Source organism: Nymphalis io, chromosome 5, assembly GCF_905147045.1.
Source record: "Nymphalis io chromosome 5, ilAglIoxx1.1, whole genome shotgun sequence".
NCBI lineage: Eukaryota > Metazoa > Arthropoda > Insecta > Lepidoptera > Nymphalidae > Nymphalis > Nymphalis io.
In genome coordinates, this window is record NC_065892.1 from 9,469,096 (window position 1) to 9,495,819 (window position 26,724).

Genomic DNA, 26,724 nt, shown 5'->3' on the forward strand with positions numbered 1-26,724 from the left:
GATTCAGCATTTTTATATGGTATTAGCATTCTCCTCAGATGTTGAAATCTAAAACGCTCTATTGGTTGCCACATTTATTTCTATGTAGACCTCTTATAAATTCAAGAAGAATGTTAAATAATATTGTCATTAGGAAATTACAAATAGGAGAAAGAATAAATTGAAATAACATATTTATAGATAACAAAGCATGATAGACTTCTGTAATAGTCAGTATTTTGCCATTTCGTAGTTTCATACCCAATTACTTGTTTATTAAATAATATGTCAACATATTATTTTACGTAAAATAATATGTTGACATATTATTCCATCAATTCGCCTAGATCTACGGGCTTCTTATGAGGTTTGAATAATTCTTACTAAATATAAATATTTATATTATTATAAATGAAAAGACTAATAAAATTTTATCTATGAACTAAAGCGTACAAGATAACGCTAGTTACTAGCCACTTATGAGACAGAGAGACTAAATTTTTTTTGTAAGGTTAAAATTATTTTATGAACACTTATGTTTCGTTTTCAATTTAATAATGATAAATGAGACTTTTTTGTAACTTTTTTCCTTTATAATATTTATAAATAACATAATAACATTTATAAATATATATCATATTTCTTATATATTTTACATTATAAATAAACAATAAATAAATAAATGTTAGTAAAAATGATAGGCTTGGTCGAACTACTGCTTTAGTGCTTTAATCCTTATTGATATAACTCGTAATATTGCAAGATTACTGGTGTCAGATAGTATGAACCTGCCTTTATTTCCATTCATACCATAAACAATTACTTTTCTCCAAAAAGATTTATATTGCACAGAGGAAGGTTGTGTTTGTACAATATATTGCTATACTTCATAGTTTCGCTACCTACTTATTCGGTTCTTACTGTGTTTTAAATTTTATGCATGATTGTTGTAAAACATAGCGCAAATAAGTACGTATTTTTGTGAAACATGTGTAACATAATCATCGAAGATAATATTTTTTAAATTATTAAAGAGTAAGTAAAAAAGCGATAACCTTTAAACATTCAATATTTTTAAATATATGAACAGAATTTCTTGCCTAATAAACAATTCTTTAATAAGCATGTAATGCAATATATAATTAATTTATCATAAATTTATGTGACAGTAATTATTTCTGATATATAAATAATTTTTTCACATGCGCGACGAAAAATGAATGATAATAGCGAAAAATAAAGGGATTAATGTAATTTTTGGAAAATTCAAGTATATCCTGTTTTATTCAATTAAGTAATAAATTCTTTCAAAAATATATGTTTTGAAGTTTCCAGTAATGTATAATTTTTATCAATAGATCTTTATTTTATTTTACTGTTTTCAGATCTTATGAACAAATTCGGTAGCTGACAAATGCAAGATGCTTTATTTAAACATTTTGAAACAATCTACGATTGTTCACTTATGTTTTGCTATATCATACTTCACATCAGGCTTAATATTAAGTCTTATTCAAGCCATTTTATTCTTTAGCTTAAAGCCATTCAACAAAACATTGTACAGGAAAATAAATTATTATCTTTCATACTCATTTTACTGTCGTAAGTATACATTTTGTTTTTGAAACATTTACTTTTACTATCTGAAATACATTAAAAACTCGTTTTACATTTTTATAGTAATTATATGTTATCATTTTAAATTAAAATTAAGTGATCCCTTAAAAAATGTCTAGTTATCTTCATCTCTAATTAATTAACGTTAAATATAGTTTTTAATACATTTTTAGGTTTTCAATACTTTTATATTCAAATATATAATATAACCATTTTTACAGAATTAGTGTTTATGTCAGAATGGTGGTCGGGTACAAAATTGTCTATTTATGTCAAGAAAGATGAATATGATAAGTACTATGGGAAAGAACATGGGTATCTTATAATGAATCATAGTTATGAAGTGGACTGGCTTATGGGATGGCACTTCTGTGATGGGATACAAGTTTTAGGCGTAAGTACATCACAATTTGAAAACAATATAAATTATTTTATAGGTGAATGCTTAATACTTTTATTTAGTTTATCTATGTGCTTCTATTTGTAAGGGTCTCTTAACTTCTTTATATTCAATGCATTGTTTTGCATTATTACATATCTCTCTATTCATATATACTACTTAGAATACTATTAGTAGCAATAGCACATGCTTACCAAACCCTTCTTTTTATATAGCCTGCAATATTGAATGTGTTGAGAAACACTGACCGTGTTATTTTTAGCTATGACTGCCTCATTGGTCTAGTGGCTAGATATAAGGCCGCTGTCTGGTGGTCCTGGGTTCAATTCCTAGGTTGGGCCAATAAAAAGTTATTGGGTTTATCTGTCGGAAATTGGAAGTGTGTACACTCCTGTGCTCGGAAAACACAGAAACGCATTGGTGCCTGTGTCTGATGTCTTTCTGGTAGTGTTGGATTGCCGTCCCATTGGATTATGAGATCTAGGAAATAGAGAGTGCACCTACATTTGCGCACACACTTGTGTACTATAGTATCTCTTGCACAGTTGGCTAATCTCTCTTGAGATTGGCCGCCTTGGCCGAATTCGGTCCGAAGGACCTTACCTTACCTTATTTTTAACTTTAATTATTTGTTTTATATTAAAAGCAAATACAACAGATATTTATAATGTGTTATAAATTTTCATGCATAAATTATAATTGAAATCAAATGGATAAATAACAACATAATCATTTAATATAAAAATGACCTAATTATATTTATAAATTGTGTGTTTCAATAACTTCATTCATTCTTTAAACATACTGAAGTTTTGTGAATAGCGAAATGTGATATTTTAATGATTAAATATAGTAATGTTTATTAATAGAATCATCTGACAATGTTACTCAATCTTACTGCCAAGGCATTGATTGGTGCGTGTTGTGCTCATTCAGGTCAATGTCCTATGATAACTATTCTAGCATTGATCCATTTTATTCCGGAAACTGTAAATTAGAGAATTGAATGGCCCATTTTTTATGTATATTAAAAAAAAAAGGAGTAATTATTTCTTTTGTCACAATAGCTTTCCTTTTATCAATTATTATTAGTGGGAAATAAAGCATAATCATTTAATATTTTTTATTTGTTATTCTATAAATACTAGCTTTTCATAACAATATTAATTTGAGAAATGTTTAAAATTATTAATAATATTTTATTAACTTTTTTTTGTTTTGATTGATACATTATTTGTGAGGTCTGTATCTAAACAAATTCTGTACTTTTATAAGTCGCCTTGTATGTTAGTATTGTATGACTGCTCATGAATGCTTGTTTTTCGCGCATATCTTAGTGCAAATAATATTATTAACTTCCCATCTTGTTTCATCTTATTCAAAATGATTAAGATTACATTCAATTCTATTAAATTTAATTTTTTTTTGTCCTTCCCATTTTTTCAATGCATCCCCACACCACATGAAACATATACAAACAGACAGACAGATTTACTTTCGCATTTATATTATTTGTGTATAGTTATATATCTTATATGTATTGAATAAATACCAGAGAGATTTAATTTAATATATATGTATTTTATAAATGCAACATGGATGCCTTTATGACGTTTAATACAAGTTGAAGTAGGACTTTATTTTATCGGTGGTAGAGCTTTGTGCAAGCTCGTCTGGGTAGGTACCACCGACTCATTAGATTTCTACCGCAAAACAGCAGTACTTGGTAATGTTATGTTCCGGTTTGAAGGGTGAGTGAGCCAGTGTAATTACAGGCACAAGGGACATAAAATCTTAGTTCCCAAGGTTGGTGGCGCATTAGTGATGTAAGCGATGGCTATCATTTCCTACAATGTCAATGTCTGTGGGCGTTGGTGACCACTTACCATCAGGTGACCCATATGCTTGTCCGCCTTCCTATTCTATAAAAAAAAGGACTAATGAATACATGCAAATGTGTAAACGATCGAATCCACGCGTCCAACGATCGTATTTTCGTCGAAACCTTAATACGTCGAGAAGCGAGGCGAATCGCATGCAAGCATGTCTAACTGCAATGTTATACATCCTAGAATCGCCTATATGATCGCATATCACGAGGTCCTGGGTTCAAAACCCGGATCGGGGGAAAAAATTGTTAAGGGTTTGTATCGAGAAATTAGTAGCTAAAATCACTAGTGATTTCAACCCTAGTGAAGGTGATCATGCAAAGTGATTCACGATTAGATAAATCAGTGTTAAATAAATTTCAGATTTGTCAATTATTGAATGTTAATCAATTTAAGTCATATCGAGTGATCAGTAAGATATGATATAAATGTATTGGATTATAATTTTACACAAGTTAGTAACAGTAATAATTTATTAACAGGGATAATTCGTGTGACGTAGTACCGATTTTTTCTTTAAATAATATTAATTTAATAAATTATTTAATAAATTTCCCAACATGTAGATACGAATCAATCCACAAACCGTCTTCTAATTTTGAATATTTCATAAGATATTTTACTTGATTTAAAAAAAAAAAGATTATCGTGTTAGCAAGTAAAAAAAAATCACGGGCTTCGTCCGTTTCGATTTCTATGGTTCTTTTACTGAAGTATTGTAATATGGATTCTCTCTAATATAGAAGTGTTAATGTAGTTATAAAATATAAAGACGCAATTTTTGTATTGATGAAAATTATATAATGATGAATGAATCAAGATTGTTATTTTCTTGCGATAATTGAGCACGCCGTGTTAATATTTTGATAATAATTTTATTTTTATGCGTATTGCTTATTCGAATTTAAATATACCTACTATTACATTTTTTTTAAATATACAATAAAATTGCAATCCGTATCTTCCTCACCATGGAATTCGGTTAGCGACGAAAATCCTTAAAATCTGCCATTTTAACGTACATATTTTATTTAAATTTTTATTGTAGATATTAAATATTAAGTAGTAGCGGTACTCTAAAAAAAGTTTAGTTTGATTTTGGTAACTAAAAATTGCCATATTTACCTAAAAAGAGGCAATTATTTTAATATCACAGATAAACACTTCAATTTTGTTAATTTGTATAGATTTGTTTACATCCGCCGTCTAAGTGATATATGTAATTTTCTAATTTTTTTTTCGTATGGTTTTGTTAAATGCATATTCCTGCCCGAAACAATTGTAAATATCAGTCTATCCTGCAATCATTCGTCACGGTTACATACATTAATAGGTATATCCTGTATCACTTCCACTGTTTACTTTCAAATATTACTTACAAAATATCATTTAAAATTAATAAGTTTAAAATAAACTAAATATTTGAATTAGTAAGTAATTGTGTAAAGTTTTATTACGTTAATGCTATTACTGCGAGTAGGGATTTCTGTTTACTTTATATGTTACCGTCTGTGTTTGATTTGGGTAAGTGTTGGTTGCCTATAAAATATTCTCCGTGCTAAAATGTACACTTATTATGATGGTCGTCGGTTAAACCGCATAGAAGTTGATGGGCTGTATTGCAATTTAGCAACCAGTTAGTATGTGGATAGCATAAAAACCTTCTCCGTGATAAATAATATGTGCCAGCTATCGCGGTGTTCGGTGCCAACTTTCATATTCATGATCAGTCAAACAATGTCGAAGACTCGAAATCAATTTTCATTTTTATATTAAGACTGTCTATCAATATTTTATATCATCAAAGAAATACAGAAATTTCCAACATTATTAGTTTGCCTATTTGCTTAATAGGCAAATAGGCAACCTAATAATGAACTAGCCGTTTGAACTAAAACACATATAAGAAATTCCTTCCATTATTTAATGTTTAAACTGCAAATGAGTTTCCCAACCATGGAATCTTGATCGTCCCATCAAGTTCCGGTGGCCCAGATAAGTCCTGTTTATCTCGACAATACCCTTGTTTAAATAACCAAACCAAACAACTAATAACCGATAAATGTTTGATACTCAGATGAGTCTTCCCTTCACAAAGACTGCCAGTTGTAGGGTTTTAAATCATTAAGATATAAGCGTAATGTATGTGTGTCCTTGGGTCTGGAGACGGAAAATAAAACATGCGCATTCTACATTATGATGCATAAACTATTTAATACTATAATTAATATTCTTATCATGTCTACAAGAGAATAAATCAGCTATTAATACTCACTTAGTTATATTTTGACCATTTAAATACAGAGTGCGTGTACACTTTAGAAAATATAAAAAGTACTTTGCGAGTAGGTGTTGGCCTTGTAAAAAGACTATGTCGCAATTAATTTCGCTCATCGGTATAAAATGTCGTATATGACATGACACGCGCACGACCGATAGGGTTATTAAGAGTTATAGGTTTAGTAAATCCATCTCGTTTAGATATCATCCAAACGAGAATGGGAAGCATCTTTCAAAAAAAAAAAATAAAAATAAACGAATAATTTAAACAATAAAACCTTGTCCGTAAAAAAAGAGGAAGCCTTTACGGGCTGCTAATTCACTTTTTTTTTTCTATGTTCTAACTCTATGCCGTGTCTACCTCGTAATAATTTAAGAATACAATTATGTATATATATTATTTTTCAGAACTGTAAAGCCTATGCTAAAAAGTCCATACAGTACTTGCCGCCTATAGGTTGGATATGGAAATTTTCGGAATTTGTATTTCTAGAAAGATCGTTCGATAAAGATAAGGAAATAATAAAAACTCAGATATCAGAAATTTGTGACTATCCGGATCCAGTTTGGGTGAGTTAATTTGAATAATGTTATATTATAATATCACGTATATATAATAAAAAATGACAATATTATATTATATTTCAATCGCTATGAGTTTTAATTTAGCTATTGAATATGCCTTTGTAGCGCTGATCGTAAATTAGATGATATAAAGATGACGTAATCAATGTTTCTGTCAATAAACATTTGAATTTGTGTGTAATGATGTGACAAACATATATTTTATACTTTTATTAGTGGGATTTGTTCTATATAGTATAACAGTAACAGTAACAGCCTGTTAATGTCCCACTGCTGGGCTATGGCCTCCTCTCCCTTTTTGAGGAGAAGGTTTAGAGCTTATTCCACCACGCTGCTCTAATGCGGGTTGGTAGAATACACATGTGACATAATTTCAATGAAATTAGACACATGCAGGTTTCCTCACGATGTTTTCCTTCACCGTCAAGCACGAAATGAATTATAATCACAAATTAAGCACATGAAAATTCAGTGGTGCTTACCCGGGTTTGAACCCACGATGATCGGTTAAGATTCACGCGTTCTAACCACTAGGCCATCTCGGCTTATTTATAGTATAATAAATTGTTATTTATAGTATAATAAATTGTTAAAATTATTATGTATCTATCTTGATGAAAATATGTGAGGAAAAATATTTATGTAACAATCGGTAATCAGATGGTAAGCGATAACTCAAATATATATTTATTTCAATCGCACGTTGAAACCTTGACTTGTCGATATGTTTAATCAGTTAGTACTTAATTATATCGTAATACATAATTTATAACGAGTAGCTCAATTCAAATCAATTAAATTATTTTAACTTCCGTACTTTTAACTATATACGTTGATGTCTCGGTTTTTTTTTTTTAACAATTGTATAGTGTGACGTGGAGCATTATTTTTGATTCATGAATATATTAATTATTAAAGTTTTGCGCGCTTCACGAACGTCAGTTGTGTATCGTCGATTGTTGTATTATATTAAACCTTTTTTTCTTTTTCGGACTTACACGTACTAATATCAATTATTTATTTCAAAATCTTTAAAAAATATTTTATCGTTATATTTAGATACGATAATGATATGTATTATCATTTTTATTCAAAAATAATGAAAAGATTTTATACACTGTGACAAACGGATATTGAGTAATAAATTTTCCTTATGTATTATAGTTATGTCGTTTGCCACTTATGGAAGTTATGGTCAACGAATCGATATGAAGGAATAATATTTTATATCGTGACTGCATTGTTTTCAATGACAAAATAATATTAGTATTGATGACATTTGTCACATAGAACGGGTAATGCCTGTATTTATTAATTAGATCACCAACAAAGTACATACAGATACATGATAGCACACAGTCCGTATTTCCCGATAGGTACAATGTTGGTGTCTTCAAATCCAGAGTAAACAGGTTTCTTATAGGCAAGCGTGCTACATCTTAGACTGTGTCGATGCTTAACATCAGGCAAGTCAACGGTCAAACGCTGGCCTATTAATTGTAAAAAAAAAAAAGTTCACAAAATTAAAAATAAAAGAAGTGGTACCTCAATTACAGGTGATAACTGCATGAACAATAAGGCAACATATACATTATAGCACAAAAAAAAAAACAAATAAAAGACATATCAAAATTTTAAGTTACAAAACAAAAAAAACAACAATGAATAAAAAATTAATAAACTAAAATAAAAATAATAATGAAAATTAATATGGATAATTAATTATTACTTATTAATGGCATTATGGACCTTCTAAATTTAAGTATATTGTTGGTAAAGATGTTTACATCCTTGTCCATGTCTACGCAATTATAGGTCTTTATTATTCTATTTATGTAGAAGAGACGTGTAGATGATTGCGTCCCTTGTGCCAGTAGAGACACTGCTACTAAGGGCCATCCCTTACATCGTCAATGCATTAATATTTCTTGCTCCAAATCTATGGGCGATGTTAACCACTTACCGGGCTACTATTTTAGATAATTACAAACATCAGATGTAGGTAGAATAGAATGTCATTACTGAATAATTTCTTAAAGCTTTAATTACAAAGAGAATTTATTGAAATAAATTAAAATATTTAACGAAATATAAGTGATTATTCGGTTAGTTAATTAATTATAAATAATATTTCAGCTACTGTTGACGCCGGAAGGGACACGGTTCACGGCTAAAAAACATGAAGCTTCACTTAAATTTGCCAAAGAAAAGAACTTACCTCTTCTCAAACATCACTTGACGCCCCGCACCAGAGGTTTCACGACCAGCTTAGAGTACTTTAGAGGCAAGATACCAGCCATCTATAACATACAGCTAGCCTTTGAAAAGGATAGCAAAGTAAGTCCGATTAGTTTATAATAAAATATATATATATAAGTGTGTATTTATAAATTGTTTAATAAAATGCAATTTTCTTTAAAAAAAGGTTCCACCAACATTAACAAGCATGTTATATGGCAAGCCGGTTCATGCGCATTTGTATATCGAGAGACTACCCGTCGAGAATATACCGAAAGACGAGGCCGAGGCAGCTAAGTGGCTACACGACATTTTCGTTATAAAGGTAAATACAAAAATAAAAAAGTTATATAGTAAAGTAACATGTAAATGTCCCACTGCTGGTCTAAGGCCACCTATCGTTTTTGAGGAAAAGGCTTGGAGCTCATTCCATCAAGCTAATCCAATGCGGGTTTGTGATTCTGCCACATGTGTACAATTTACATTTACATGTGTTGAATTTCAGTTATATTAAACACATGCAGGTTTCCTCACGATGTTTTCCTAAAACACAAATTAAACACTTGACAATTCAATGGTGCTTGCCTGTGTTTGAACCAACAATCATCGGTTAATATTCATTCTTTCTAACAATTGGGCCATATCGGCAATGTAAATAAATATATATATTGTTTTATGTATATTTTAAATACATATATTATTTCTCATAATTAAATCAAAAAAATTAAAAACGAAAAAAATAAATATTTAATTCTTTAAAGACCTCCACTTTGGCTAATCGAACAACAAAATTTTCCTTTGTTTTTGTTCTGTATTATTACGTCATATGCGATCCGTGTATGCGACACTTTAACAATAATAAATAATTTATATTTTTAACAGGATAAAATGCAAGATTCATTCGTCAATACAGGCGATTTCTTCCTCGAATCTGGGGTGGAGAGAGTGGAGTCGTTCCAACGGCCTAAACGTATTTATTCACTCGTAAACACTCTGGGATGGGCCGCCATAACTCTCACCCCGATGCTCTACTACCTCCTCGGCCTTCTATTTAGTGGAAAACTACTCTATTTTTCAATCGGCGGTGCGATTCTCGCGGCATGTGAGTATAATAATCGTAATTTTATCGTCGTTGCTATATATCTATAATCGTAAAATATATAAATCTGTAGAGTTTCTTTACATAGACTTAAGTTTCCGATTTCCGATTCTAATCGAATAAAGAGTAGAGATAAATGGACCTTACATTTTGTATTACCATGCTATTTGCTAATACATATTATGTATTATGCACTAAAAATAGTGCTTGATTTTATTATTTAATTTTACAATGCCGACAATAACTTCGTCTACATTCAAAATGGCATATTTTCCGAAATTATAATGAAATACCATAAATTATTCAAGTTCTCGACCAATGATATCTGGGTAATTCATCTTTACTCCACCTGAGGTTGAGATTCGATATATACGTATATAACCCAGCGACCCACGGGGGCGGAGAACTAACTTAACTTTTAATGCCGGTGAAACCGCGCGGAGTTGCTGGTATATAAATATGTACGTGATAAATATATTTTTTATTTTAATTTCAGTTTACATTCTACTTCAAAAGTCTATAGGAATGTCCAAAATTAGCCAAGGATCTTCATATGGAACGGAAAAAAAGTAATAATTAAATATTATTTTTTAATGAAATTACATGCAAAAAATTATAGATAACTAAAGTAAGAAAAACAGTATTGTAATTTTTTTTTAATAAAATTGTGTTTTGTTTATTTTACGAAATGTAACTAACTGAAGGACTTAGAATTTCGAGGCGATTGTAATAATTATTTTGACTACATATTGAGATAATTATATTTTTAAAAAGAAGTATTTATCTAAATTAAACATTGCTAGATTTTACAATGACGGTATCAAAACGTTTTTATTACTTGAAATTTTTGTTTTATTTCAAAACGTATAAGTAATTGAGTACTTCATTTTAATCTGTTGCTGTACTTATAAAAAAAACATTCAATTTAGAAAGCCTTATAATTTATGTAATTGTTTTATTTGGTCAAATATTTGACTATATTTTATTTACATAGAAATATTCGATGAAGTGAGACTCTTTAGTTGAATTAATTATGTCGTATTTGTAAATGGAACATAACATCTTCGATTTCGTGGTGACCCACTTATTGACGGTGTAAGTAATGACTTATATTTCTTACAATCCATTGTCTATGAACGGCGATGACCACTTTTCATAGGGCCCATTTACTCGTTTGCCTTGCTAATATTATTATTTATATTGTCCGTTAGTTTGTAATAAATCTAAACATATTGTTAATTGTCGAAAAATTGTGAACGGAGCAAAATTAATATTTACAAAAAAAACGTCAATAGCTTATAAACAAATGTTAAGTCAATGTGTTTATAATTTAACTGAAACGGCCCTGTTCTATTACAAACGATATATGCACTGTTTGAAAATTTTTTACTTTGCAATCTGTTTTTATTTATTATAAACTAACAGCCATTACAATTATCGTTTTATATTGAATGTAAAAGTAAATAAAAACCGATTAAAATTTTAAATATGATTATCATAACAATATGATGCAATGTCAATATTGTCTTGCATATTCAGGTCAAGTCACTCGACACGCACAAGCATGCATAAATATTTATAAGTATATGTACCTACATAGTTCATTGAGTTTTTAATTGATTTTGTGTATTTGTCTTTAGTTCTGATATCCAAATTTAATATATATTAAGAATTAAGTAATAATAAATTTCTATTCATATTTTCAAAACTTTCTATTTAATATTTTTGTTAAAATTTCAACTAATTTGTAAAATACTTAAGTACCTTTCTCCGGGCGCACAAATTTTCGTAACTGATGTTTGTATAAAATTCAAGATCCAATTCAATGTATTACGATACCGTAAATTTGCATCTAATGCAATAACAAGGCGCAACTTTTTTTATATAAACTTTTATAGTTATTGTAATGTTAAAATAACACTGTTTGAGTAAGACCTGTATTTTTAAAAGTATTTTTTTTTATAAAAAACAAGCAATAAAAACTTATTTTTATAATTAACATAGAATAGGTACAGAATAAAGGTGACGGTTTCGAATAATAGTCCTGTAATATAAGAAACAAAACCTATTATATAGTTTGTAGTCAACTGTATTTTTTATCTTTCTTATATTCATCAGGTTTATGTAAAGTTTTAAGATGATGTAAACAAACATACCCAGTATATGACATTGTCTCAAGCACTTGATGTTAATATGTTTGTGTGCAATGTTTTCTGTGTGTGATATTAGATTTATTTAATCATTATTACAATTCATTGTTGTTTTTTTATTGTTTTGATAAAGTATAATTTTATAATAAAAAAAATGCTAAACAGCTAACAAGAAATATCTACAAAATTGTCTCGATTTTTGTTGTACTTAGCTATCTTTTATTAATTTATTTTACGTAGTATATTCTAAATTATGCTTATTGATCTTTGGAGGCTCTCGCGTATTTAAAAAAAATAATTGTTATATTGGACAATGTAGATACATTGAGTGTTTGTTAATAGATACTATGTGCAAGTACCTTGTTTATTATTGTTATGTATAAACATTTTTATTAAATCCTTTTCAGGCAAACATTTGTTTTATTTCGTTATTAAAAAAAAGTATTGTTTTTGTAAAATACAACATATAACATACTAGTTTCAATTATTGAGATACATTATACATATTTATAATCTGACTTGATACCCTTTGTGATTTGAAGATGATTTTAACAATTCTTATTTAATAATACTTCAAGAACATACAAAATAGTATTTAAAAAAGTATCCAACTGTAATAAACGGGATGTGAAATAAAATTTAATGATTGGTGCTAATTCATATTCTTATTTAAAGGCCTTGGTTGGAATTCTAATTGCATGAGAATACTTTAAAAACCATACATACATGTATATACAGTGATTTGCTTTAATTTAAGGGAGAGGAAAATAATTTGCATAGGATTGTATATGACAGGAAACAATGGAAATTGTTGGAGGAGGACAAGAGGTAACAAGACAAGACATTCTATAGAAGTGTGTAGCTTTATTTTATCTCAGAAAAATATCTTATTTTTTTTTATTGAATAGGTAGGCGGATGAGCATATAGGACACTTGATGGGAAGTGGTCACCAATGCCTGTAGACATTGGCGTTGTAAGCATGTTAAGTATAACTTACGTCCCCAATGCGCCACCAACTTTGGGAACTAAGATGTTATGCCCCTCGTGCATCTAATTACACTGGCTCACTCACCCTTCAAACTGGAACACAACAATACCAAGTACTGCTATATTATATAATTTTCATTACTTTAAATATTTTCCTGGTAAATATATATTTTATATGGATTAAAAGTTATTTTATAGTACAGATGTAGCAAGTACAATTTGAATTCAATGAAGTGTTAGTATAGTATAGTAATGTTTTGCTCACAAAATTAAGCATACATGACAAATTTTAATATATGTTAAAAAAAGCAAAAGATTTAATATATATATTACATTATTTTCATTGGAACATTAGAATGATTACGGTATATCCATTTTACTTAATCTTAAAATAAAATCTAAAAGGTACATTTGTACTTTAATTTCAATGGGTTTATTAGTAACAAAAAATCCAGGAACTCCAGCCTTTTCTAATGTATCTTGCTGGTCGCTTACCTGTAAGAATCAAAATTGTATCAATTTATATTATAATTCAGTGAACTAGACAATGATATTATCAACAACAAACAATGTGATAAATGTTGTTCAAAAACATGCAGTTCACAGATGATGCTATTGAGTTGTAATTAGTTTGATGTGTGTATTTAGTTTGTAGTGAGTACTTAAACAGTGACTATTTAAGATTATTGTTATTAGGTTAAATAAAATTGTATTTACTATAAATATACTTAAATCTTATAATACATACTTTTTGATCTAATTGAATAACCAATTTCATATCAGTTTGTTTTAATTCGTCCTTGTGTCTTTTCAATAATGAATTTCTTTTAATTTCTTGTTGTGATGCATTTGGTGTAGTGTTGATCATTTCTTGAATTTCCACTGAAAAAAATTTTGATATCTAAAAATTAACTATAAATATGGGTTATATTTAGTAATCTGGAAAACACATTACATGTGTGATTATTAATAATTTGAAGTCTTTGTTGAAATAAATGTTTTTCTGTAACATGTTGTATTTCCATTAATCCTTTCACTATTTCAAAAACTGTATCATTTAAAAGACAATTTGCTAATCCTGACAGGAGCTCAATAGGCACTCTCATTTGATATTTTCTGAAATAAAAAAAAAATACATATGGGTTACTATAAAGTAAATAAAGAGTTAACAGAGTTGTGGCAAACTTACGGTGGTAATTCTCTAGCCATGTCCTGTAATTGTTCTAACAAAAAGTAAAGTTTCCTTTGCAAGATTTCTGGAGTCTGTTCAGGTGTTTCCATTTTCACTTTTTACTCTTTCATTAAAATAATTGGAATGCCAATTTATTTACATAAAACAATTCAGAATATTTCATTTAATTAATGTAGTTTTTAATCTATTTAAGGTTCTAATATTTAAATTAAAATATTTGTTTATTTTTATTTTGTTACTCGGTGTCGCTCAACATTTGTCAGTTGTCACTTGTCAGTTGTCAGTAAAGTGTTTCTACTAGTCTACTAGTTTTTTTCCATTTTCTGATGGGTATATATGCTATTTAAGCGCAAAATATTCTGCCAATGTCATGTATAAAATAGATGATACATAAGCCTACAGTTGCAAAACGTAGTTTTTTTCGGTCCAACGTAAAAAAAACATGAGTACGCAATTTCGTCTGGTAGTTTTTCCCTTGCGTTCATATGTTCTCTAGTTTTTTCTTTTTCTATTTCTCTCCATACCATATACCATATTATTAAATTTTTTAGTATGTGTGCTATTTGCTTATTGTTGTTATTTAACTATTTATATTTTAGTTCTGCTTTGTTACACATACCAACATATACTCTCTGTTCAGCTAAGACTGAAAAGTATATTCATAGGCAATATATATAATATTCGATGTTTATGAATCATGATGATGCAAATATCTGGTATAACAGATTAACAAGCCAGAAGGTTAAATGCGATATTTCCAGTATCGAGGATGTAATTCATTGCATACTGTTCGAAAAGAAGTTTCAGACACAAATACAATCTTCTTTTAACAATTAATAATGCTAGAAGCACCGCGCTTTGGATCACACATACCTTCAAGTCAAGTTTCCGTTGCAATAAGTCATGCAGTCAGGCTCCGTCTATTTGAAAAAGCAGCGTAACTGCAAAACACGACCTAACAAGAAATTGGTTTCTACAGGCATCATATCGGAACAAGACGTATTATTTTATTATTATATAATAATTTTCTTATCATATATATTAAGGAAAATAAGCTCCTCCAGACAGATTTTGGCCATGGCGGCAAATCTCACTTGAGATTAGCCGTCAATGCCAAATGCGCAGGACATATTATAGTACAAAAGTGTGTGCGCAAACACAGGTGCACTCTCTATTCCCTAACACTCATAATCCGATGGGACGGCAATCCAACACGACCGAAAAGAGTTCAGGCTCATGACCATCGGCTTTACGTGCTTTCCGAGGCACGGGAGTGTACACACTACCAATTTCCAGATTCCTGCTATTGAGAATTTTCGACAGCAAAACCCAAAAACTTTTTAATGGCCCGACCTGGGATTTTAACCCAGGACCTCTGAGTCTGCGACCATAAATCTAGCCACTAGTCCAACGAGGCTTATATATAATACATCATTAGTTGTATGGGGCTAAATTAAAATAATATCTTCTTTGACGAATTCTTTTTTGGAAAATCTTTCTCTTTATACCTGGTGGTAGGGCTTAGTGGAGGCCTGTGTGGGTGGGTACCACCCACTCATCAGATATTCTGCCGCTAAGCAGCAATACTTAGTATTGTAGCTCTCCGGTTTAAAGGGTCAGTGAGCCAGTGTAACTACAGGCACATGGGACATAACATCTCAGTTCTCAAGGTTGATGGCACATTTTTTTTTTTTTTTTTTTTTTTATAGAAAAGGAAGGCGGACGAGCATATGGGCCACCTGATGGTAAGTGGTCACCAACGCTCTTAGACATTGGCATTGTAAGAAATGTCAACCATCGCTTACATATCCAATGCGCAATTGGGCCGGTAAGGAATGGTTATTATAAAATTATTGCCAAAAATCAATACGGATTTAGAACGGGTATCTCAACTGAAGATGCAATCGTGAGCCTTACTAGTACTGCAGTAGATATTCTCGATAATGGCAACAAATGTTTCGGAATTTTCCTTGACCTCTCCAAGGCCTTCGACACTGTACCAATCCCGAATTTGGTAAACAGGGAACCAAAAATATTTCAAAGCTATCTTTTGGATCGTCAACGGTGTGTTAAAATTGACTCCTACACCAGTGACTTGTTACCGGTTTGCTACGGTATTCCACAAGGCAGCATACTAGGGCCTACACTTTTCCAGTTGTATAATATAAATGACCTATGCAAACTTAATATTTAAAGCTGTAGTATCTTTGCGTATACCGATGATACCGCTCTTCTGGTATATGGCAGTAACTGGAAGAGTGCCAAACAGCACGCTCAAGAAGCACTTACTAACTGTGAATACAAAAAAAAACACAAATCCTTCCCTTTTCCAGAACATCAGCTTCTCCGGTTCCTTCAGAATATTCTAATATCATTGCTCATACCTGTCCCACCCCATCCCCCACTTGTGGTTGTCGGTAGACAACCACGAGATATAAGGGGTACCTTAGCACTGTTTCTATCGTGAAATATCTTGAAATTAAGATCGACTTCAACTTAAAATGGCACTCTCAAATTGAAGATTTAATAAAAAGGGTTAGAAAATTAACTTACATATTTAAGATCATAAGACCACCAATTTGCTTCCCTCTCCGCTAAGCTTTACAATAGGGTTCATAAGATGACCCTTATTTATACCGATACTAGATTCGAAGTCAAAAAGAAAATTACTGCTTGTTTCTTGAAGTTGTCTTATTTGGACACAGAAAATCTTTTGAAATAAATAAAAGTAATCTTGGGCATGTTGAGTACAATTATAAATGCACACAAGCACACACACGTACTCACACGTACTTACACGTACAAAAACACGCGTAAAAGGTATCTAGGAGTCTAATCTAGTGTGCAATGAATTGTCGAGGAATTGCTGACTCTGATAGTACAATTTATATTAGTTTCGGAGTCAGAGATCCACCAATAGTGTTGCTAATGTAAATAAAAACCCTAGAGTTAGATAATACTGCAAACAAATTGTGTATATGTATCTTTTGGGTGTGTAAATAAATTATTATTATTATTATTTATGGTTAATATTTCTAACCTCGCTAATTTCTATGGGCGGTGGTGATCGAGTCTGCCTATAATATAAAAAAAACGTCGCCGGTGTCCAAGACATCGGAATACCCACTAAAAATCAGCGGTACACTATCCGTCTTAACGAGAAGTGCCGCGGGATCGTTTGCGCACGCTACCGTGACGGCCACTAAAACTCCTGAAGTAGTCGCCCTCAACACAGATCCCCAGATAAAAAGAACCCTAGATACACAGTCACGAACAAAAGTAACACTCGAAATTGTCACTAAACACTCGGCAATTCTATATAAGTAGTTACAGTTATACAATAAACATTTTTTTTGCAAATTCAACCATATGCGGATTGCTTAAAATTGTTTTCACAAGGCAGTGTACAAAAAGCAATAAAATTTTAGAACCGAAATTAGCCGGTAGGACAAGGCATGGTGCGCATGGAGTGGAGACGAATATTATTTATACTGTTTATTTTTATACGACATTGAATTAGTTTTTAAGAATTTGTTAAATTGTGTTCTAAACACGTATTTATACTTTTATCTCAGCATAAATATGTTTTGGGTAGGACATGTGTATAAATTAATGAAACAAATATTTATTATTAAAATTATTTAATTTTTTGGTTCAAAAAGTATTTGTAGAAAATTTTATCGAAACTAAGTAGGTACCTATGTATCTACTACGGATCACTTTAAAATTTATAATTATCTTTTAAATTGACATGGCAGCAGCAGGAAACACATTAATTTACTTGGAATGAATTTAGTTTATTGTAGAGTTGTCTTTTTGAATTCGATTTTAGGTTTTCTGTTGTTTTTTCTGCGATACATTATGTATATATTATAATATATATATTAGACGTATAATATTTTTTTTTTATAGAATAGGAAGGTGGACGAGCATATGGGCCACCTGATGGTAAGTGGTCACCAAACGCCCTTAGACATTGGCATTCTAAGAAATGTCAACCATCGCTTATAGCCAATGCGCCACCAACCTTGGGAACTAAGATTTTATGTCCCTTATGCCTGTAATTACACTGGCTCACTCACCCTTCAAACCGGAACACAACAATATCAAGTATTGCTGTTTTGCGGTAGAATATCTGATGAGTGGGTGGTACCTACCCAGACGAGCTTGCACAAAGCCCTACCACCAGTAATAGCTTTTATACGACTAATTTTTAAAATTTCTACATTAAAAACTATATTATATTATATAATGTATAAATATTTGTCAAAATCTAACACAAAAAAGTTCAAAATTATTAATTAAAAAATGAAACATAATAAAAAAAATCGACTCCATCGACATCGACTAAGAACAGGTTCATTTGTATTATAAGACTAAAATACAAGAAGGTTTTTATGCATAGTTCTTACACTTACAGTGCGGTCATTGAAATTTGCCGTATTATACTTTTTTGAAACAAATTAAATCAAAATAACATATTGCATTGTATATTAAGTCATAAAAACAACAAAAACAAATTAATAAACACTTTTACCTACCGATAATACGATATCCCACCCTTTTTTTAACGTTCTTGACGTGATATTTTTACAATTTCTCAACGTACGTAACAATTCCGCATTTTTAACGAGCGTGCAGTGACGCGGGCGAAACGAGACTATTTGAATTAAGCGCACAATTCAAAATTGTGCGCTCATTTTACATTTGACGTTTTTGAGACTCAGTGTGCATCTTGGGTTTTTTATATATCAATGCACAGACTATTTTCTATTTTATTACGAGGGTTTTTTACTCGCCATTGGCATAGGTTTTATTATCGGACAAAGAATTGTATACGACGTTCCAAAAAAAGTTTTTATTTTTAAAGATACAAATTTTTGTTTTATAAAGCCACCACAAATGTTGTATTTATTAAAGCAATGTAATAAAATTATTGCGTATTCTTTGAATTATAATACTACGACGTATGTGAAACTATTTATAATAAAGAGTATTAAATATTCTAAAATTTCTAAATTGTCGGATAGCTAGCCATATAAGTATAGATCGGTGACTGGAAAGTCATATTAAAAATAAACGGATACAAGTGTTAAGAAGACGACCCAATTTATTTATAAGAGCTTGTACCATTCTACATGTACCATTGACCGATAATATTAAGCTCCAAGTAATAAACTACAAATATTAAATGTCATGTTAAGATGTCAGTTGAAGTGCCAATTTTTTTACTTTATTTTAACATTGACATTGTTCAAAACAATAATGACTCAATTTAGTAATTACCAAAAAAGAAGGCTTTAAAACAATAATACAACCCATATTTTTTTAAATTAAATGTTTAAGTATTAAAAATGTTAAAATACATGATTATTGTGCTTTGTCCTTTAAGTTTTTTAAAAGCGGATTATCAAATACTACAGTCAAATTTAATATTGTAAGAATCTATATAAGTTGTATTCATAAATAAACATCGTTTTCATTCCTTAATAACGTATACTTTTCAGACAATACAATGGAAACAATAATTTTTCAACTAATCCAGAAAAATGTTATGAAATATTGCAAGATTTTTCCGAACAGGCTTCAAATTTTACCTGGTGTTCGATTTTAAATTCAAAACCGATTACCCTATGCGAAAGGTGTGTCGAGAAATATGTGACATTTCGTGATAAATACCAAGAATTAGTTAACACTACAGTAAATGGGACTTCCTGTAGATCTATATTTATTTCACAAGACAGATTAAATGCAGTTCAGGAATATCATGACAATATTCTATCTATATGGAATAAAGGAAACTGTAATGGTATTTATCCATATATAAAATTACTAATGACTTGCCCTGCAATTTAATAAGCATATATTTACTTGTTTATAAAGTATTATTTGATTGGTACAAATGTTTTTTTTTCTATGAAATCTTTTAGTGATATTTTTGTATTTTAAGGATGCTTTGATTGGACTAAGGGAAAGCCAGCGCTCACAAATGATACAATACATTTCTATAAAATGTGTAATGATACTTTGGATTGTATTGTAAAAAATATGAATTCTGATAATACTGAAGTTTGCAATAGATGTATGCAGTCTTATATGCAATTAGATAATTTCTACAAAACTTTAAGTTCCGATTCAATTGGTGTTGATAGTGTTTGTATGGATATTGTTGATTCTGTATGTAAATGTTTATATCATTTATAAATTCTCCAATTCGCAATTCTTATTTTAAACTTGGATTTGTGCATTGTTTTCAGATGAATGCAACAAGATATATTTGGAGCAAAAGTCTTAACTGCTGCAAATTGAGGAAAAAACCAGAAATAGTATTTTTGTGTTGTGCAGGAATCATAGCTTTCTTGCCATTAATATACTATTTGGCAGTGCGCTTTTGTGGACCAATCAGAGATTTACCTAATGTGCTTAAGCGTGAGTATTTAACATAACAAAATAATAAATTCAGTCAAATTATACTTGTAAACTTATATAATTTATTTTACAGAATCAAGATTCAAACAAACTATTTTGAGGTCAATAAATGGAAGAAATGACTAGGTTTTAATATGTTTATATACAATAAAGGAAATAAGTAAAATATGAAATGTTATAGTACTTTTATTTGTCCATTCATTGAATGAAAACATAAGTATCCAAAGCATAGCCTCTGGATAGTTAGTAACTACAATTGAAAATGTATTAGTGTTTAATTAGATTATCTATGTCTTGCTTTTTTATTATTGTTCTTTTTTATATTACTGTTATTACTACTATTTGATAATTTATGTTTTAAGGCATTTGGTGTTGTATCACCTTTATTTAATAAACCAATTCCACTATCTTTTTCTTTTGGTGTGCTTGGTCTGCTATCTAAACCCACAGCTGATAGCATTTTATTGTCGTTTCCAAAAGTTTTTTGAAGTACATTAGATGAGGTAGCAATTTTCTGTGACATACTTTGCTTTGTCAGTGCACTGTTAAGGCTCTTTTCAATGGCACCATTAGTGTGTTGTTTGCCTGAAGGTTTAGATGCAATACTTTCTGTTGAGCCATGTATTGTAGTATGATTTAAATTACCAATCATGCTAGTACTAATTTGTGTATCAGAAGAGTCTTCATTTGTTTGAGATTCAGTTTCACTATTTCTTTCATCTAAAAAATAATACAAATAAAAATAAAATATTCGACAATATAATTAACATAACAATTTTAATAGGTATCATTATATATTTACTTTTTGCCTCAGCGGGATCTACAAGACCGCTGACAGCCTGAAATAAATTTATTACAATTAGTTGACATTGTTTTTAAAATGGTAAATTATTGTAAGGTTTTCATCTTACGGCCATAGATGTAATGGAAGACTTTGAGAATAGTCTCTCTGCTTCTTTAAATTTCCTATTACGCTTATCTGCCTTAGAATTTGTACTTTTGTTAGTTGCTAGATATCTGTCCCAACCTCGTATAATATTTCCATAGAGCTGTGTATCTTCCAAATATGAACCTTCAAAAGCATATATTTGACGCTCTAAATTAGCCAAAGTTTCCTACAAATAAGTTTTTTTTTTAATATTTATTTAATTCATTTATTATAAAATTAATGTATTAAATATTTTTTTTAAACACCTACAGCGACCTCTGCTTTTCTCTTTACTAATTCAGCTAATTCAGTTCTTGTGTCTGCGACTGAAGTTTGTTTGGACGCCATATTGATTTTTTTTACTTGCACGCTTTGGGTTTCGCTGGCAGGGCTTTGCGGTGAAACAACCATTTCGTTGCTTTTTTTATTCCTCTGTTTTAAGCTTCCATAACATTTAAATTGACAACTTAATAAAGCTTTAAATACAGCAAAGGGTATTCACTATTTCGTATATATTTACAACCCAATTAACAGTTCTTGTTCTAATTTTTTTTAATGAATAATGTCGTCTATCCTTTGTCGACGTTGACAGCTACCATCTTACCACAGATAACTTAGTTAGTTCTTTTCGTATAGATTAAACAATAATAATGATTAAAAATATGAACGAAGTCAAAGAGTTTAAATAATGTTATATTGTTTTGAATACTTTATAATCTTTATTTACAAAATTATTGTGATGTTTTTGTATACGATGGATATATATGGATATCTTTATTGCTAAGAATTATCGCAGGTTGAGTAACTGATTATGTGACTATAACGTGATTAAAACGGGCAATGCGCATACATTTTAATGTCTTTATGTTTCGAAGAATTTTGCATTTCAGATTTTTCCTTAATCATTTTGCTTTTGCTTCTTCGAAGAGAATATGATTACAAGTGTCAAATTGACATTCTTATACAATATCAGTTTAATCAACAAATTGATAAGAGAGTGACAATTATATAGGTATTTCAAAACCTTGAATACGCAACACTATATATAACCAGGTTGCATATAAGTAAAAGATTTTACTACAATATCAGGCTCGAATTAAAAGAAACATGTCAATAACATATATTCCTCGTGTGACACAAGTATGAATATAATATAAGTCAATAATAATGAGATAAAATGTAATAAAATGTTTTTTACTACATATATGTTTTATTTTTAATTGCAGTTGGATTCTATTCAATTAGATAATGAACTAGAAGAATTATTTAAACAATTGCTTTTCCAGGCTACAAAGTATTTTGAGGTAATATGTTTTGTATGCCTATCCCAAATGTATATTTATACAAACCTTGTTTCTTTATCTGTAACAACTCTAAAATTCTACTGCATCATATATTTATATACAAGAGACATAATTTTAACCGACATGCAAGTTTCCTCATAACAATTTTCTTTATAGTTGAGCATGATATGAATTACAAATATAAATTAAGCACATTAAAAAAGACCACATATTTTATCTACTGAATTGTCTCAGTTTTTACAAAACATTGTGCTCATTGTGAAGAAGACTCAGATTATATGCTTACTATATATTATAAAATAATATAAAATATGATAAACAATAGAATGTGCACTTCAAAATAAAAAATAATATTATTAATAAGTATTATATTTTTAGCCGGGAATATTACAACCAATTCTTCCTGAAGTTGACCTGATTATACGAACATGGATATTCAAAAATTCAATATATGATAAAAACAGCACTTTTGGTCAACAGATGTTATCTCTCAAATATAAAACAGAAAATATTTCTAAAAGTAAATTGTATTGGTACTTTTTATATTGTGTAGCCTTAAAATATTTTAGAGATAGGGCTATGTATAGCTTTACATCTAATACAAAAATCCAACATTTCTTTTCAAAACTGGAAACATTCCAGTTGGTTGGAGATATTTTGAATTTCCTACAGTTTGTAAATAGTGGCAAGCACCCAGCTCTCATTGACTTTATACTCGGTCTTCAATTAACAGCAGATAAACTTACCAGAGAAGATTTAACAGATTTCTCATGGACTCGTGAACTTTTGTGGCATAATCTTATAGTAAGTATAATTTTGCCTTTTTTTTTAATTTTTATTTTTATAGGCAGCCTATATGACGGACCCATCGTTACACATTATATTAAAACAAAAAAGGCTCAAAAACTAAGACTAATTCAATTTGAGAGAATCACTAACAAATTCATATAGTTTAATTTGCGCACACATTTGTGCACTGTAATATCTCCTGCTCAGTTGGCTAATCTCTCTTGAGATTGGCCGCCGTGGCCGAAATCGGTCTGGAGGACCTTACTTATTTATATAATTACAGGAATTAATTGGAACAGTCCTTTCTTTGGTAAACATGTTCGGCTTAAGGCAAAGAATGTCAAAAGCATTGAAATACATGTGGTGGAGAAAACATACAGGCCCGAGTGCTACATCTACCACTGCAACCATGACTATACATACAACATGTGCCTGTTGTTCGGAAAAACCTATTCTTCCACATGTTATGGGATGTTCACATATATTTTGTTACTATTGTTTAATGGTGAGTTTGTCTTAGCTTTAAAGATTCTTTAATCTTCCGTAGTTGATGTATACAAACATTTAGATTAGATCTAACTTTATGAATAGGATATTTCAAATGTTTTTATTATATTATAATCTGTACTTATAGAATATATGAATATATAGAATAGGAAGGCGGACGAGCATATGGGCCACCTGATAGTAAGTGGTCACCAGACGCCCTTAGACATTGGCATTGTAAGAAATGTCAACCATCGCTTACATAGCCAATGCGCCACCAACCTTGGGAACTAAGATATTATGTCCCTTGTGCCTGTAATTACACTGGCTCACTCACCCTTCAAACCGGAACACAACAATATCAAGTATTGTTGTTTTGCGGTAGAATATCTGATGAACGGGTGGTACCTACCCAGACGAGCTTGCACAAAGCTCTACCACCAGTATATACTACTAGTACCTTAATACTATATACTACTAGATACCCGTTCCGGTTATGCATGAGTGGAATAATGAAACTATATGAAACATTTTAAATTTAAGGACAAACATACAAAGATATAAAGTCTCGTTTTGTTTCGGCCGAGAATCTTCGCAAGCGTACGCAGAATAACTCATTAAAGTGTCATCAAAATCAGGTTAATTGTTTACAAACGTTTAAAGTATAAACATGCATTTTTATTTATTGATAAAGATTTATTTCACTTATTAAATGCAACTAAATACAATATATTTCATGCAACCAGGGTTGGATAACCATGGCTATTTATAAACAAAATTATTATAACTTATAAATTTACTTGGTATAAACCGTACTTACTTGTACTTACGTATTTACTTGGTATAAACCGTGCTTCTAAAAAAATGTGTGAATTAAGAATTAAAATTGGTATTGCTTTAAAAAAATACGATAACAATAAAATTACTGTCAAGCATAGTGTCAGTAAAATAGAAAATGCTTGTAATGTTATAAATTTGAAAAAGAAAAATAGTTTGACGACCATTATCCATGAAATAATATTGTATTATAATCAACTTTATTTGCTTGAACTAATTTATCTATTCAAAATAATTATAAAAGTTATTTTAATCGGTAACAATAAAGTAAAAAGCCTAGGTAGGTTAGTATGGACAACAAAAATAGGTTTTCTAAATAGGTCTCTTAGCTATTTAGTTAACTTTTGTATTGGCACGCGATATTTTATAACGTCATAAGTAAGTAAAAGTAACTGTAGTCCTTAAGAGGAGGAGAAGCCTTGATTTCGCAGTTGGACATTTAAGAGTTGTTATTCGTATGACAATTCACTAAGAATTAGGTATATGTGCTTTACAAGGCAGTCGATTAGTCATGTGCCGCAAAATGAGAAAACCCTAGCAGTTATGACGCTGTGCTTTCGCTTTCTCGTGCGGTATTATACTGGTTAGTCAACTTAATACGTATCAAGTACAGTCTCAATGGCCAATGACAAAAAATGTAATAGGCAATTGGTATTTGGTACGTGTTAAAAACGTGTGCGTAAGATGGCACAGAAAGATAAGTGGTTCAAAGCGTTTTTTGCAAATACATATATATATATATATATATATATATATATATATATATAAATGTATTTGCAAAAAATGACCTTTAGTAGTCTATATTATGTCTTTCGTTTTTATGAGCTTAAAAGATGCACTTTATTTAATTAAAGATAATTGTATGTCATTTAATATTTAATCGTCCGGTAATTTTATCTTTTAAATGTAGAAACAAAGAGAGAGGTATTTGATTCTAATAAGTAGTTTTTAAGTCCCTGTACTTGTGCAAAATAGAAATACTAATGTATCTACTTACTTAATATCAGGCCATGGTAATTGAATTGTCAATGTAGCATAATTAAATCTCTATCTATGGCTTGTGCGCCATACACACATCCATAACACAGAACAGTTTGCACCTGTCGTTTTTTATTTGTAAGTTCTATTCCCATTATAATTTTTAATTATTACATAATTTAAACAACGCGCAAATACTTGTTTTGTTTTTAATCATGTCTGGTTGATGTATACACATGTATACACATCAACCAGTGACGCGCGATATTAAATTACATTTAATATTATTTTTTAATTATGGAATTCATACGTAACGTGCGTCTACTGTAAAACTTTTTTTTTCCAATCACAGGCTAACAAGACTGCTGATCCAGATTTCGCTTGTCCAAAGTGCTATTACAATGGAAAACAGGTTACGAAATATAGTGTGTAATTTTTTATTTTAATTTGGCGAAGGTTTTGACTTGTACATTGTGATATTAAATAAAATAATATATTTTATTCTTGCACTTTTTATTAATAATGAATATTAACTACATAAGCAGGGTTATAAAAT

General features: G+C 30.1%; 5 protein-coding genes across 6 annotated transcripts; 3 read left to right on the forward strand and 2 right to left on the reverse strand.

Annotated features, from left to right (window-relative positions):
* The first annotated feature begins 802 nt into the window (after positions 1 to 802).
* On the forward strand, positions 803 to 12,649 carry LOC126768681 (1-acyl-sn-glycerol-3-phosphate acyltransferase gamma-like). Of its 2 annotated transcripts, none has more exons than XM_050486935.1 (8): positions 803 to 1,014; positions 1,365 to 1,581; positions 1,818 to 1,990; positions 6,574 to 6,735; positions 8,887 to 9,087; positions 9,176 to 9,313; positions 9,871 to 10,090; positions 10,584 to 12,649. In XM_050486935.1, exons 2-8 carry the CDS (start codon positions 1,401 to 1,403, stop codon positions 10,658 to 10,660), a joined length of 1,152 nt encoding a protein of 383 aa, XP_050342892.1. In that variant the 5' UTR covers positions 803 to 1,014; positions 1,365 to 1,400; the 3' UTR covers positions 10,661 to 12,649. The 2 variants fall into 2 exon arrangements, with proteins under 2 accessions (XP_050342892.1, XP_050342893.1); XM_050486936.1 differs by having other exon boundaries at positions 825 to 948.
* A 432-nt stretch (positions 12,650 to 13,081) lies between these two features.
* On the reverse strand, positions 13,082 to 14,687 carry LOC126768735 (gonadal protein gdl). Its single transcript, XM_050487010.1, has 4 exons — positions 14,415 to 14,687; positions 14,181 to 14,341; positions 13,974 to 14,107; positions 13,082 to 13,720 (listed from the first exon to the last, which is right to left on the reverse strand). The coding sequence occupies exons 1-4, from the start codon at positions 14,504 to 14,506 to the stop codon at positions 13,586 to 13,588; spliced, it is 522 nt and encodes a 173-aa protein (XP_050342967.1). The 5' UTR covers positions 14,507 to 14,687; the 3' UTR covers positions 13,082 to 13,585.
* Positions 14,688 to 19,667: 4,980 nt separating this feature from the next.
* LOC126768699 (osteopetrosis-associated transmembrane protein 1) lies at positions 19,668 to 21,024 on the forward strand. The gene is made up of 5 exons (XM_050486964.1): positions 19,668 to 19,854; positions 19,925 to 20,226; positions 20,368 to 20,594; positions 20,675 to 20,846; positions 20,920 to 21,024. Exons 1-5 carry the CDS (start codon positions 19,772 to 19,774, stop codon positions 20,970 to 20,972), a joined length of 837 nt encoding a protein of 278 aa, XP_050342921.1. The 5' UTR covers positions 19,668 to 19,771; the 3' UTR covers positions 20,973 to 21,024.
* LOC126768700 (chromatin modification-related protein MEAF6) lies at positions 21,013 to 22,363 on the reverse strand. The gene is made up of 4 exons (XM_050486965.1): positions 22,045 to 22,363; positions 21,758 to 21,961; positions 21,649 to 21,685; positions 21,013 to 21,566 (listed from the first exon to the last, which is right to left on the reverse strand). Exons 1-4 carry the CDS (start codon positions 22,183 to 22,185, stop codon positions 21,130 to 21,132), a joined length of 819 nt encoding a protein of 272 aa, XP_050342922.1. The 5' UTR covers positions 22,186 to 22,363; the 3' UTR covers positions 21,013 to 21,129.
* Positions 22,364 to 22,586: 223 nt separating this feature from the next.
* LOC126768698 (peroxisome biogenesis factor 2) lies at positions 22,587 to 26,669 on the forward strand. Its single transcript, XM_050486963.1, has 5 exons — positions 22,587 to 22,914; positions 23,001 to 23,078; positions 23,457 to 23,882; positions 24,151 to 24,372; positions 26,521 to 26,669. The coding sequence occupies exons 1-5, from the start codon at positions 22,882 to 22,884 to the stop codon at positions 26,599 to 26,601; spliced, it is 840 nt and encodes a 279-aa protein (XP_050342920.1). The 5' UTR covers positions 22,587 to 22,881; the 3' UTR covers positions 26,602 to 26,669.
* The last annotated feature ends 55 nt before the right edge of the window (positions 26,670 to 26,724 follow it).

What these genes read in the sequence shown, in the direction of transcription:
- LOC126768699 (XM_050486964.1), top strand. Translation starts at nt 19,772, where the DNA reads ATGTTAAAATACATGATTATTGTGCTTTGTCCTTTAAGTTTTTTAAAA. An exon ending in CTACAGTCAAATTTAATATT is followed by an intron (nt 19,855 to 19,924) that starts GTAAGAATCTAT and finishes TATACTTTTCAG; the next exon opens with ACAATACAATGGAAACAATA. An exon ending in GTATGGATATTGTTGATTCT is followed by an intron (nt 20,595 to 20,674) that starts GTATGTAAATGT and finishes CATTGTTTTCAG; the next exon opens with ATGAATGCAACAAGATATAT.
- LOC126768735 (XM_050487010.1), bottom strand. Translation starts at nt 14,506, where the DNA reads ATGGAAACACCTGAACAGACTCCAGAAATCTTGCAAAGGAAACTTTAC. An exon ending in ATGGCTAGAGAATTACCACC is followed by an intron (nt 14,342 to 14,414) that starts GTAAGTTTGCCA and finishes TTTTTATTTCAG; the next exon opens with AAAATATCAAATGAGAGTGC. An exon ending in AATTATTAATAATCACACAT is followed by an intron (nt 14,108 to 14,180) that starts GTAATGTGTTTT and finishes AATTTTTTTCAG; the next exon opens with TGGAAATTCAAGAAATGATC.
- LOC126768700 (XM_050486965.1), bottom strand. Translation starts at nt 22,185, where the DNA reads ATGGTTGTTTCACCGCAAAGCCCTGCCAGCGAAACCCAAAGCGTGCAA. An exon ending in AGAGAAAAGCAGAGGTCGCT is followed by an intron (nt 21,962 to 22,044) that starts GTAGGTGTTTAA and finishes ACTTATTTGTAG; the next exon opens with GAAACTTTGGCTAATTTAGA. An exon ending in AGATCCCGCTGAGGCAAAAA is followed by an intron (nt 21,567 to 21,648) that starts GTAAATATATAA and finishes ATTATTTTTTAG; the next exon opens with ATGAAAGAAATAGTGAAACT.
- LOC126768698 (XM_050486963.1), top strand. Translation starts at nt 22,882, where the DNA reads ATGTCAATAACATATATTCCTCGTGTGACACAA. An exon ending in ATATTCCTCGTGTGACACAA is followed by an intron (nt 22,915 to 23,000) that starts GTATGAATATAA and finishes TTTTAATTGCAG; the next exon opens with TTGGATTCTATTCAATTAGA. An exon ending in TTTTGTGGCATAATCTTATA is followed by an intron (nt 23,883 to 24,150) that starts GTAAGTATAATT and finishes ATATAATTACAG; the next exon opens with GAATTAATTGGAACAGTCCT.
- LOC126768681 (XM_050486935.1), top strand. Translation starts at nt 1,401, where the DNA reads ATGCTTTATTTAAACATTTTGAAACAATCTACGATTGTTCACTTATGT. An exon ending in TTCATACTCATTTTACTGTC is followed by an intron (nt 1,582 to 1,817) that starts GTAAGTATACAT and finishes CCATTTTTACAG; the next exon opens with AATTAGTGTTTATGTCAGAA. An exon ending in CCTTTGAAAAGGATAGCAAA is followed by an intron (nt 9,088 to 9,175) that starts GTAAGTCCGATT and finishes CTTTAAAAAAAG; the next exon opens with GTTCCACCAACATTAACAAG.